At 41.9% G+C, this 14,507-nt stretch overlaps 1 protein-coding gene across 4 annotated transcripts in view; it reads right to left on the bottom strand.

Moving 5' to 3' along the window:
* The window catches only part of LOC121546010 (ubiquitin conjugation factor E4 B), a 101,482-nt gene that overhangs the window by 14,126 nt on the left and 72,849 nt on the right, over window positions 1–14,507 (bottom strand). For 3 of the 4 annotated variants that reach the window (XM_041856973.2, XM_041856975.2, XM_041856972.2), the window contains 4 exons: window positions 9,455–9,593; window positions 9,163–9,262; window positions 8,709–8,836; window positions 364–462 (listed from right to left, as the gene is read on the bottom strand). In XM_041856973.2, coding sequence (XP_041712907.1) covers window positions 364–462; window positions 8,709–8,836; window positions 9,163–9,262; window positions 9,455–9,593 — 466 coding nt within the window. The remainder of the gene's footprint in view (window positions 1–363; window positions 463–8,708; window positions 8,837–9,162; window positions 9,263–9,454; window positions 9,594–14,507) is intronic. The other variant, XM_041856974.2, reaches the window with a different exon arrangement.

The raw sequence follows: 14,507 nt of genomic DNA on the forward strand, positions 1-14,507 counted from the left end.
AAGCGCCATGCTCTACCAACTGAGCTACAGGAGGCCTTTAACAGAGACTTGTCCAGGGAGGAAGAGGAGGATGTCCCCCTCATGTATTTATTAATACAAGGAGAGAGAACGTCCGCTGCATGTCAGGGCCAGGCGTTTCTCTGGTCGGGTCACATGGTTAGGAAATCCTCCTGGCCCTACTCATATCACATCCCTTTGAAGATACCATTTTAGTACACAATTCTCCAATACATTTATAAAAGATGGACTGAAACATTTGCTTCATGTAAAACAGGGTAAATTGACAAGATCACTCTGGTGGTCTGTGGTATTTGTCTGGCCCTGCACTATGTAATAATTATGACCATCGATCAGTCGACTTACTGCACAACAAAAAGCAGGAACTCTGCCACATCTTCAATGTAAAACTCCGGCAAAGCAGCAAAGCTTTTGGGGATCTCCGGATTCAACGGTAGAGTCATGCTACAAAAAGGGAAAGAAGGAATATAAGGGAGCATTTTTGACCCTCTTAATGCAAGTCACACATCACAAACAATACAAACAATATTGTGGCCCTGGTGGCACAAAATAATCAAGGGTCTGACTGCACAGAGATGCTTGGGACATTTCTCACAACAGGGGACCAGCGTGTGTGTGTTTCATGGGAAGGGGGTGTATCTGCGCTCCATCAGCTAGGACTTGACATTGGTTAATAAAATTTCCCCATTCTTGCATACCTTCTCAAACAGCTGCAACTGTATATGCATTCGCAGATCAAGTCTTTTCTTGAGTTGGGCTCAGGGATGGAACAACTGTTGAACATTTGAGCTTGTGGTTGTTCGTGGGGTAAGGGTGGGGAGTGTGTATGAGTGTGTGTGTATGAATGTTTCCCAAATCTGTTGCTATGGGGTAATGATGAAAGGGACAATATAGTAATGGCAATCCTGGTTATAGGTAACAATCCTTCCAATGAACTGCCTACATTATTAAGCATATTGTTCGTTAATCTGGGATTTTTTTTAGATATGCAAAAAATATAGATTTTTTAAATAACTGTAATATAATCGAGGTGAGGGCGTTGGAAATGCTTTTGGCGGTTGATCTGCTTCTGTTCTGTGGGTGGGACTGTGCTCTTTTTAAAGGATGGATCCCAATCTCTCAAAGGCCCTAGGATCCAGTGGGACAGGGGTGGTCTGCCAGTCACTTGGACGACAACTCAACTTTGGATGGGGGGAGGTTTTAGCGGGTGGAATAGTGGAGAACAATTGGAGGTTTACTTAGTAGCAGTGCAAATATCATGGTACAGCTATATGGACACTCAATCATTATGGTACTTTTTAATGGTAAGTTAACAAACATATATTATGATATATAGAATTCAAAGTTGTATCTTATTATAGTAAATGGTGAAATAAGTATAGCCAGTTATAATTGTAATGGCTTAGCAGATAATAAGAAAATACTATCAGTATTTACCTGGTTAAAAGAGGAATATCATATCTATTGTTTACAAGAAAGGGGGGGGCAAATATACTTCTCCCATGGGCAAAGAAACTCAAAAGGGGTGATGATATTAATTTTCATTTTGATCCGAATGTGCAAATTGTCCAAACAGATCCGCAAGGTAGATGGATTATTTTTGGACCATAAACAGATTTGGCTCATTAATGTATACGGTTAAAATAATGATAAGCCACGCTTCTTTGAAAATATAATAATTTATCAAGCCTACAAGCAATACAAGACTCTATTATTATGGTGGGAGATTATAATACCTCAATGGATCGTAAAGAAAATCACACTACGAACTATCACCCTCATGCACTTCAGGAAATCACGAATATCATGGATATATTGGAACTTGTGGATATATGGAGGCTTAAATATTCTGACCTAGTGAGATATACATGGCGGAGGCTCAATCAAGATAGTCGTCATGACAACTTTCTTATGTCATTCTCACTGCCACCAAAAGTAAAGAAAAGTGTTGATAGGGGACAGAATGCGGTCGGACCATCAAACATTATTCTAAGAGAATTCCCACGTGGGCGAGGATATTGGAAATTTAATCAAAGCCTATTGGATGATAAATTCTTCTGTCCTCGTTAAAAACAAGTTATAACTGACTTTTTCCGACATAACATAGGTACAGCAGATCCCCTTATTGTGTTTAAATGTGCCTTTAGGAGGCCATGCAATTCAATACTCATCTTTAAAACAAAAGCAATTTAGGTCACGAGTGTTCATATTAACAAAATAAATAGTCCTTCTAACAGTACAGATAGATAGCAATAAAAACTGTACCAGATGCACAGAATAAGTTGGAGGAAAAACAAAAAACAAATGGAGGAACTTATTCAAGAAGGATCAAGTGTAATATATTATAAAAATAAAAGCGAACTGTATGGAATATGGGGATCAATTCACCAAATTATTTTTTTAAAATCTTCAACATAGAAATGCTACCAAAAAGTGTCAGTCTTGATTCACCAAAATATATTTTGAAAGAGAAAGCAAAGTACTTTAAGCATACAGTGCATTCGGAAAGTATTTAGACCACTTGACTTTTTCCACATTTTTTTTACGTTACAGCCTTATTCTAAAATTGATTAAATCGTTTTTTCCCCTCATCAATCTACACACAATACAGCATAATGACAAAGCAAAAACAGGTTTTTAGAAATTGTTGCAAATTTATACAATATAAAAAACGGAAATATGACATTTACGTAAGTATTAAGACCCTTTACTCAGTACTTTGTTGAAGCACCTTTGGCAGCGATTACAGCCTTGAGTCTTCTTGGGTATGACGCTATAAGTCTCCCAGTCCCTGCCGCTGAAAAACATCCCCACAGCAAGATCCTGCCACCACCATACTTCACCGTAGGGATGGTGCCAGGTGTCTTCCAGTCGTGACGCTTGGCATTCAGGCCAAAGAGTTCAATATTGGTTTCAGCAGACCAGAGAATCTTGTTTCTCATGGTCGGAAAGTCCTTCAGGTACCTTTTGACAAACTCCAAGAGGGCTGTCATGTAGGCCTTTTACTGAGGAGTGGCTTCCTTCTGGCCACTCTACCATAAAGGCCTGATTGGTGGAGTGCTGGAGAGATGGTTGTCCTTCTGTAAGGTTCTCCCATCTCCACAGAGGAACTCTGGAGCTCTGTCAGAGTAACCATCGGTTCTTGGTCACCTCCCTGACCTAGGCCCTTCTCCCCCGATTTCTCAGTTTGGTTGGGCGGCCAGCTCTAGGAAGAGTTCCAAACTTCTTCCATTTAAGAATGATGGAGGCCACTGTGTTCTTGGGGACCTTCAATGCTGCAGAAATCTTTTGGTACCCTTCCCCAGATCTGTGCCTCAACACAATCCGGTCTTGGAGCTCTACGGATAATTCCTTCAACCTCATGGCTTGGTTTTTGCTCTGACATACACTGTCAACTGTGGGACATTATATAGACTGGTGTGTGCCTTTCCAAATCATGTCCAACTCAACACACCTACTCATTCAAGGGTTTGTAGAATAATAGTGAAGACATCAAAACTATGAATTAACACATGGAATCATGTAGTAAACAAAAAAGTGTTAAACAAATCAAAATATATTTTACATTTGAGATTCTTCAAATAGCCACCCTTTGCCTTGATGACGGCTTTGCACACTCTTGGCATTCTGTCAACCAGCTTCACCTGGAATGCTTTTCCAACCATCTTGAAGTAGTTCTTACATATGCTTAGCACTTGTTGGCTGCTTTTCCTTCACTCTGCGGTTCGACTCATCCCAAACCATCCCAATTGAGTTGAGGTCGGGGGATTGTGGAGGCCAGGTCATCTGATGCAGCACTCCATCACTCTCCTTCTTGGTAAAATAGCTCTTACACAGCCTGGAGGTGTGTTTGGTCATTGTCCTGTTGAAAAACAAATGATAGTCCCACTAAACCCAAATCAGATGGGATGGCTTATCGCTGCAGAATGCTGTGGTAGCCATGCTGGTTAAGTGTGCCTTGAATTCTAAATAAATCAGTGTCACCAACAAAGCACCCCTACACCATAACACCTCCTCCTCCACGCTTTACGGTGGGAACTACACATGCAGAGATCATCCGTTCACCCACACCGCGTCTCACAAAGACACAGCGGTTGGAACCAAAAATCTCAAATTTGGACTCCAGACCAAATGACACATTTCCAGCGGTCTAATGTCCATTGCTTGTATTTCTTGGACCAAGCAGGTCTCTTCTTCTTATTGGTGTCTTTAAGTAGTGGTTTCTTTGCAGCAAATCGACCACAAAGGCCTGATTCACACAGTCCCCTCTGAACAGTTGATGTTGAGATGTGTCTGTGACTTCAACTCTGTGAAGCATTTATTTGGGCTGCAATTTCTGACGCTGGTAACTCTAATGAACTTATCCTCTGCAGCATAGGTAACTCTGGGTCTTCCATTCCTGTGGCGGTCCTCATGAGAGCCAGTTTCATCATAGCGCTTGATGGTTTTTGCAACTGCACTTGAAGAAACTTTCAAAGTTCTTGACATTTTCCGTATTGACTGGCCTTCATGTCTTAAAGTAATGATGGACTGTCGTTTCTCTTTGCTTATTTGAGCTGTTCTTGCCATAATATGGACTTGGTCTTTTACCAAATAGGGCTATCTTCTGTATACCCCCACCTTGTCACAACACAACTGATTGACTCAAACGCATTAAGGAGGAAACAAATTCCACAAATTAACTTTTAAGAAGGCACACCTTTTAATTGAAATGCATTCCAGGTGACTACCTCATGAAGCTGGTTGAGAGAATTCCAAGTGTGCAAAGCTGTAATATATTTTTATATGTTTAACACTTTTTGGGTTACTACATGATTCCATATGTGTTCTCATAGTTTTGATGTCTTCACTTTTATTCTACAATGTAACAAATTGTAAAAAATAAAGAAAAACCCTTGAATGAGTAGGTGTGTCAACTTTTGACTATTAGTATATATACACACACATATATATACAGTCATGGCCAAAATTGTTGGCACCCCTGAAATTTTTCCAGAAAATGAAGTATTTCTCACAGAAAAGTATTGAAATTACACATGTTTTGCTATGCACATGTTTATTTCCTTTGTGTGTATTGGAATAACACAAAAAAAACAGGAAAAAAGCAAATTTGACATAATTTCACACAAAACTCAAAAAATGGGCCGGACAAAATGATTGGCACCCTTAACTTAATATTTAGTTGCACACCCTTTGGAAAAAATAACTGAAATCAGTCGCTTCCTATAACCATCAATAAGCTTCTTACACCTCTCACCCGGAATTTTGGACCACTCTTCTTTTGCAAACTGCTCCAGGTCTCTCATATTGGATGGGTGCCTTTTCCCAACAGCAATTTTAAGATCTCTCCACAGGTGTTCAATGGGATTAAGATCTGGACTCATTGCTGGCCACTTCAGAACTCTCCAGCGCTTTGTTGCCATCCATTTCTGGGTGCTTTTTGAAGTATGTTTGGGGTCATTGTCCTGCTGGAAGACCCATGATCTCGGACGCAAACCCAGCTTTCTGACACTGGGCCCTACATTGCGACCCAAAATCCTTTGGTAATCCTCAGATTTCATGATGCCTTGCACACAGTCAAGGCACCCAGTGCCAGAGGCAGCAAAACAACCCCAAAACATCTTTGAACCTCCACCATATTTGACTGTAGGTACTGTGTTCTTTTCTTTGAAGGCTTCATTACATTTTCGGTAAACAGTAGAACGATGTGCTTTACCAAAAAGCTCTATCTTGGTCTCATCTGTCCATAAGACGTTCTCCCAGAAGGAATTTGGCTTACTCATGTACATTTTGGCAAACTGTAGTCTTGCTTTTTTATGTCTCTGTGTCAGCAGTGGGGTCCTCCTGGGTCTCCTGCCATAGCGTTTCATTTCATTCAAATTTCGACGTATAGTTCGCGCTGACACTGATGCACCCTGAGCCTGCAGGACAGCTTGAATTTCTTTGGAACTTGTTTGGGGCTGCTTATCCACCATCCGGACTATCCTGCGTTGCAACCTTTCATCAATTTTTCTCTTCCGTCCACGTCCAGGGAGATTAGCTACAGTGCCATGGGTTGCAAACTTCTTGATCGTGTTGCGCACTGTGGACAAAGGAACATCTAGATCTCTGGAGATGGACTTGTAACCTTGAGATTGTTGATATTTTTCCACAATTTTGGTTCTCAAGTCCTCAGACAGTTCTCTTTTCCTCTTTCTGTTCTCCATGCTTAGTGTGGCACACACAGAAACACAATGCAAAGACTGAGTCAACTTCTCTCCTTTTTATCTGCTTTCAGGTGTGATTTTTAGATTGCCCACACCTGTTACTTGCCCCAGGTGAGTTTAAAGGAGCATCACATGCTTGGAACAAACTTATTTATCCACAATTTTGAAAGGGTGCCAATAACTTTGTCCGGCCCATTTTTTTAGTTTTGTGTGAAATTATGTCAAATTTGCTTTTTTCCTGTTTTTTTTGTGTTATTCCAATACACACAAAGGAAATAAACATGTGCATAGCAAAACATGTGTAATTTCAATACTTTTCTGTGAGAAATACTTCATTTTCTGGAAAAATTTCAGGGGTGCCAACAATTTTGGCCATGACTGTATACACATACATATATACATATATATATATATATATATATATATATATATATATATATATATACATATACATATATATATACATACATATATATATATATATATATATACATATATACACAATATATATATATATATATATATATATATATATATATATATATATACATACATACATACAGTGGGGAGAACAAGTATTTGATACACTGCCGATTTTGCAGGTTTTCCTAGTTACAAAGCATGTAGAGGTCTGTAATTTTTATCATAGGTACACTTCAACTGTGAGAGACGGAATCTAAAACAAAAATCCAGAAAATCACATTGTATGATTTTTAAGTAATTAATTTGCATTTTATTGCATGACATAAGTATTTGATCACCTACCAACCAGTAAGAATTCTGGCTCTCACCAGACCTGTTTGTTTTTCTTTAAGAAGCCCTCCTGTTCTCCACTCATTACCTGTATTAACTGCACCTGTTTGAACTTGTTACCTGTATAAAAAGACACCTGGCCACACACTCAATCAAACAGACTCCAACCTCTCCACAATGGCCAAGACCAGAGAGCTGTGTAAGGACATCAGGGATAAAATTGTAGACCTGCACAAGGCTGGGATGGGCTACAGGACAATAGGCAAGCAGCTTGGTGAGAAGGCAACAACTGTTGGCGCAATTATTAGAAAATGGAAGAAGTTCAAGATGACGGTCAATCACCCTCGGTCTGGGGCTCCATGCAAGATCTCACCTCGTGGGGCATCAATGATCATGAGGAAGGTGAGGGATCAGCCCAGAACTACACGGCAGGACCTGGTCAATGACCTGAAGAGAGCTGGGACCACAGTCTCAAAGGAAACCATTAGTAAACACACTACGCCGTCATGGATTAAAATCCTGCAGCGCACGCAAGGTCCCCCTGCTCAAGCCAGCGCATGTCCAGGCCCGTCTGAAGTTTGCCAATGACCATCTGGATGATCCAGAGGAGGAATGGGAGAAGGTCATGTGGTCTGATGAGACAAAAATAGAGCTTTTTGGTCTAAACTCCACTCGCCGTGTTTGGAGGAAGAAGAAGGATGAGTACAACCCCAAAAACACCATCCCAACCGTGAAGCATGGAGGTGGAAACATCATTCTTTGGGGATGCTTTTCTGCAAAGGGGACAGGACGACTGCACCGTATTGAGGGGAGGATGGATGGGGCCATGTATCGCGAGATCTTGGCCAACAACCTCCTTCCCTCAGTAAGAGCATTGAAGATGGGTCGTGGCTGGGTCTTCCAGCATGACAACGACCCGAAACACACCGCCAGGGCAACTAAGGAGTGGCTCCGTAAGAAGCATCTCAAGGTCCTCGAGTGGCCTAGCCAGTCTCCAGACCTGAACCCAATAGAAAATCTTTGGAGGGAGCTGAAAGTCCATATTGCCCAGCGACAGCCCCCGAAACCTGAAGGATCTGGAGAAGGTCTGTATGGAGGAGTGGGCCAAAATCCCTGCTGCAGTGTGTGCAAACCTGGTCAAGACCTACAGGAAACGTATGATCTCTGTAATTGCAAACAAAGGTTTCTGTACCAAATATTAAGTTCTACTTTTCTGATGTATCAAATACTTATGTCATGCAATAAAATGCAAATGAATTACAGACCTCTACATGCTTTGTAAGTAGGAAAACCTGCAAAATCAGCAGTGTATCAAATACTTGTTCTCCCCACTGTACACACACACACATATATATATATATATATATATATATATATATATATATATATATATATATATATATATATATGTGTGTGTGTGTGTGTGTGTGTGTATATTTACACATTGGGATGATGCAGACAATTACGTTGATGGAAGCCACAATCTATCTGCAATATTAAAGCAGATCAATCAAAAAAGAAAAGAAAAAAAAACTATACAAACTAACAAAGATGAGAAGATGATTCTAATATAAAAAATAAACATCTTAGAATTCTTAGGTTAATAAGAATGGTGCATCCCTCACTTAGTTCAATCACGACATTTCGTTTCTCCAGATAGCCTACTTTACTTCATAATATAACCTTATATTACAGCATTAAAACAGTTCCGATTGTGGCATAGTAACTTACTGTGGGTAGGCAGGATCCACCATGCGTAGGATGAGCTGAATGACCATACTGTAGAACTGCAGACATCTGCGTAACACGTTCTCGTCCAGAAGACCCGCATCAGCACAGGCTTTGGAGCGTACCAGTTTCTGTCAGGTCCAAAGATCACAAGATAGCGGGTTTCTACTGAATATTGTCCTTCACTCATGTTGTGACGAGTTAAAATGTTTAATTTTCCTGTCCGCAACACTAAATTTCACGATAAAACATGTATGAAACTACACAAAATGGAAGAACATTTGGAAACAAACTATGACGCACTGGAGAAATGTTGCTTTTTCTACTGTTTTTACACTTCAAATTTACCAAAGATTTATCACGTTTGACAAGCAGAACACGAGCAGATGGGAGAGTGGGTAAAGTTCCATAAGGCTGAAAACTGAGGGGAAAAATAACAGAAACGGTGTTAACGAACCTTGAGTTGGGTTTTGCATCTCTTCAGCATCTCTCTGTGTCGGCTGGCCAGCGGAGAGTCCTTCCACTGGCTCTCACTATTCTTCAGCTCCTCCACCGTCCTGCCACATCAAACACAACAGGGTCATCTTCAATATGGCACACCATAGCAAAACATTTAGAAACTGGTAACGAAAACAAGCCTTTCTTATTGGACAACTTCAGCTTATCCCTCCCTGTTTCTTTCAATTTTCTTAACGTTTGGCGCTTGTGTGTGTTTCTGTGTGCGGCTGTTTGTGTGTGTGTGTGTACACCTGTTGAGCTCGCGGATGGCTCTCAGCCTGCGGATGTAGCGTCGGCAGCCCGGTAGGATGGACAGGTGGTGGGTGTGCAACGTCAGAAAGAAACACTCTGTGGGGAACTTGGGATCATATAACTTGGAGGGGTCATCTTCTGTCAATAAAAACAATGTGGACAACAATTAGGACAATTTTAGGTAGGTGAATGGCACATCCAGTTAGTCAATTTTGCAGGTAATAATAATTACAAGAAATGCCAATTAGCAGACACTTTATCCAAAGCGACCTACAGTCATGAGTGCATACATTTACATGGCATATATATGATATAGGAAGACATTTTACTCTTCTTAAAGGAACAATATGTAGAAATCGCTCCACCATTGCCTGTTCGCTAAAATTGGAAAATGTTCAGAAAATTCAGTTTGTGACAAAACAAGCACCATCTAGATCGCTGTGAAATGTATTTTCAATAACAAAAAATTTAACTTTCTCCAGCCTCCAGCTAGTAGCCTAGTGTGAGCTTGTTTGAATGGCCATTAACATTACGGTAGATAGTTTGCCAGCTTGTTAATGAAGTTGCACAGCGCCAAAGTTTTGGGACTGTTCTCAGAAATCAGCACGTACACTATATATACAAAAGTATGTGGACACCCCTTCAAATTAGTGGATTCGGTTATTTCAGCCACACCTGTTGCTGACAGGTGTAAAAAATAATAAAGAAAAAAAAGAGCACAAAGCCATGCAATCTCCATCGACAAACATTGGCAGTAGAGTGGCCTTACTGAAGAGCTCAGTGACTTTCAACATGGCACCGTCATAGGATGCCACCAGTTCGTCAAATTTCTGCCCTGCTAGAGCTACCCTGGTAAGTGCTGTTATTGTGAAGTGGAAACATCTAGGAGCAACAACGGCTCAGCCGCAAAATGGTAAGCCACACAAGCTCACAGAATGGGACCACCGAGTGCTGAAGCGTTTAAAAATTGTCTGTCCTCGGTTGAAACACTCAATATCGAGTTCCAAACTGCCTCTGGAAGCAATGTCAGCACAAGAACGGTTCATCGGGAGCTTCATGAAATGGGTTTCCATGGCCAAGCACACAAGCCTAAGATCACCATGCGCAATGCCAAGCATCGGCTGGAGTGGTGTAAAGCTTGCTGCCATTGGACTCTGGAGCAGTAGAAACGCGTTCTCTGGAGTGGTGAATCACGCTGCACCATCTGGCAGTCCAACGGACAAATCTGGGTTTGGCGGATGCCAGGAGAACACTAGGTTGAGTTAGGTTGAGGAGGAATAATGGTCTGGGGCTGTTTTCATGGTTCAGGCTAGGCCCCTTAGTTCCAGTGAAGGGAAACCTTAACACTACAGCATACAATGACATTCTAGACGATTCTGTGCTTCCAACTTTGTGGCCAAAGTTTGGGGAAGGCCCTTTCCTGTTTCAGCACGACAATGCCCCTGTGCACAAAGCGAGGTCCATGCAGAAATAGTTTGTCGAGATCAGTGTGGAAGAACTTGACTGGCCTACACCTCAACCCCATCAAACACCTTTGGGTTGAATTGGAATGCCGACTGCGAGCCAGGCCTAATCGCCCAACATCAGTGCCCAACCTTCATTAATGCTCTTGTGGCTGAATGGAAGCAAGTCCCCGCAGCAATGTTCCAACATTTAGTGGAAAGCCTTCCCAGAAGAGTGGAGGCTGTTATAACAGCAAAGGGGGGACCAACTCCATATTATTGCCCATGATTTTGGAATGAGATGTTCGACGAGCAGGTGTCCACATACTTTGGTCATGTAGTGTGTCTGACTGACAGCTGGCACTTTCATGGCCGCGGGAAATAGGGGTGCCGCGAAACCCCTTGATAAATCCAAATTAAATTGGACAAATTTAGTGAACTAGGTCATTATTACTCTGGTCGTTGTGCTTTTCCACTAAATTTGTGAATTACGCCTTTATTACTCTAGCCGACAGCATTGTATGAGCGAAGAAAAACGTTTTCCTCAACTCCCTAGGGTTACACCCAGAAGTTTAGTCTTCTCAACTTGCTGAATCGCCACATTATTCAATAATAGTTCTAAATTAGGTTTAGCATTGAGCAAGTGATTTTCGTTTTTGAGATATTTAGCACCAGCCTATTGCTAGTGGAGCTCTATGTTAAGGGTGTCAGTTATTTATTTGACTGTTGCAGCCGACGCGTATACTGTTGAGTCGTCAGCGTACATAGACACACAGGCTTTATTCAAGGTCAGTGGAAGGTAATTAGTAAAAACAAAAAACAATGTCCCTAGCCTTCTGCCCTGCGTTACACCACACTCAATTTAATTTGCATGTGAGGCTTCCATTAATCAAAACCCTCTGTGTTCTATTACTGAACAAAAATATAAACTTAACATGTAAAGTGTTGGTCCCATGTTTCTTGAGCTGAAATAAAAGATCCCAGCCACAATCAACAGGCTGATCAACTCTATGTGAAGAAGATGTGTCGCGCTGCATTTCGCAAATGGTGGTCACACAAGATATTGACTGATCCACACCCTACCTTTTTTTTCTAAGGTATCTGTGACCAACAGATGCATATCTGTATTCCCAGTCATGTGAAATCCATAGATTAGGGCCTAATGAATTTATTTCAATTGACTGACTTCCTTATATGAACTGTAACTCAGTAAACATTTTGAAATTGTTGCATGTTGTGTTTATACACTGCTCAAAAAAATTAAGGGAACACTTAAACAACACATCCTAGATCTGAATGAATGAAATAATCTTATTAAATACTTTTTTCTTTACATAGTTGAATGTGCTGACAACAAAATCACAAAAATTATCAATGGAAATCAAATTTATCAACCCATGGAGGTCTGGATTTGGAGTCACACTCAAGATTAAAGTGGAAAACCACACTACAGGCTGATCCAACTTTGATGTAATGTCCTTAAAACAAGTCAAAATGAGGCTCAGTAGTGTGTGTGGCCTCCACGTGCCTGTATGACCTCCCTACAACGCCTGGGCATGCTCCTGATGAGGTGGCGGATGGTCTCCTGAGGGATCTCCTCCCAGACCTGGACTAAAGCATCCGCCAACTCCTGGACAGTCTGTGGTGGATGGAGCGAGACATGATGTCCCAGATGTGCTCAATTGGATTCAGGTCTGGGGAACAGGCGGGCCAGTCCATAGCATCAATGCCTTCCTCTTGCAGGAACTGCTGACACACTCCAGCCACATGAGGTCTAGCATTGTCTTGCATTAGGAGGAACCCAGGGCCAACCGCACCAGCATATGGTCTCACAAGGGGTCTGAGGATCTCATCTCGGTACCTAATGGCAGTCAGGCTACCTCTGGCGAGCACATGGAGGGCTGTGCGGCCCCCCAAAGAAATGCCACCCCACACCATGACTGACCCACCGCCAAACCGGTCATGCTGGAGGATGTTGCAGGCAGCAGAACGTTCTCCACGGCGTCTCCACATGTGCTCAGTGTGAACCTGCTTTCATCTGTGAAGAGCACAGGGCGCCAGTGGCGAATTTGCCAATCTTGGTGTTCTCTGGCAAATGCCAAACGTCCTGCACGGTGTTGGGCTGTAAGCACAACCCCCATCTGTGGATGTCGGGCCCTCATACCACCCTCATGGAGTCTGTTTCTGACCGTTTGAGCAGACACATGCACATTTGTGGCCTGCTGGAGGTCATTTTGCAGGGCTCTGGCAGTGCTCCTCCTACTCCTCCTTGCACAAAGGTGGTCCTGCTGCTGGGTTGTTGCCCTCCTACGGCCTCCTCCACGTCTCCTGCTGTACTGGCCTGTCTCCTGGTAGCGCCTCCATGCTCTGGACACTACGCTGACAGACACAGCAAACCTTCTCGCCACAGCTCGCATTGATGTGCCATCCTGGATGAGCTGCACTACCTGAGCCACTTGTGTGGGTTGTAGACTCCGTCTCATGCTACCACTAGAGTGAAAGCACCACCAGCATTCAAAAGTGACCAAAACATCAGCCAGGAAGCATAGGAACTGAGAAGTGGTCTGTGGTCACCACCTGCAGAACCACTTCTTTATTGGGGTTGTCTTGCTAATTGCCTATAATTTCCACCTGTTGTCTATTCCATTTGCACAACAGCATGTGAAATTTATTGTCAATCAGTGTTGCTTCCTAAGTGGACAGTTTGATTTCACAGAAGTGTGATTGACTTGGAGTTACATTGTGTTGTTTAAGTGTTCCCTTTATTTTTTTGAGCAGTGTTTTTTTGTTCAGTGTAGATAGGTCACACTCAATCCAGACAGAATTGGCTGAGGTGGAGGTGTTGCCATATTTACAAAGGACAATTTAATTTAATGTCATCACTAAGAGAAACTTTAAAAACTTTAGAGAACAAAGCTTTTTTACACGTTCTTTATTTTAGTGACCTTGATTTTCTATCAGTTATCTCTGAACCTGATTTAGCTTGAAGCTTTTTCACAAATGTCTATTGTAGATAATCATGACCCCTTCACAACTGAGAGTTAAAGGTAGATTGAATGCCTGGTTCACTCCTGAATTATCTGAAGTAATTCCTAAGAGGCCAGGAACACAGGCTTAGGCCCGAATTGGCAATATTTTAGGCAAATGAGACTGATCAAAAGGGCTAAATCTGATTATGTAACCACTCTTTCTGATGATAAGGGGAACCTGGCTAAATTCTGAAAAACTGTCAATTCTCTAAAGGGTTGCACTTCCTTCTCTCTGCCCCAACAAATTAATTCAGACTCTGGCCCCATTACAGACAAAAATGTCATCATTGATGCATTTAATCATCATTTTATTTCTGCAGGCTATCTTTTTGAACCAGCGTCTGACCCTTCTATCTCTAAGAATGGACTAAATGCTGATTCAGAAATTTTGCAGATTGACTGGTAGTCAAGTTATTGCATTTCGGCAATTCACAGAAAAATAAGTCCTTGATGCCTTACTTGCTATAGATACCAAGAAATCTACAGGGGCTGACCAATTGGAGCCAGGTCTGCTCAAGTCTGCTGCCCCCCTCATTGCTGGCTCAGTAACCCATATCTTAAATCTAACATTGTTATCAGGA

The sequence above is a fragment of the Coregonus clupeaformis genome, chromosome 30 (genome assembly GCF_020615455.1).
Source record: "Coregonus clupeaformis isolate EN_2021a chromosome 30, ASM2061545v1, whole genome shotgun sequence".
NCBI lineage: Eukaryota > Metazoa > Chordata > Actinopteri > Salmoniformes > Salmonidae > Coregonus > Coregonus clupeaformis.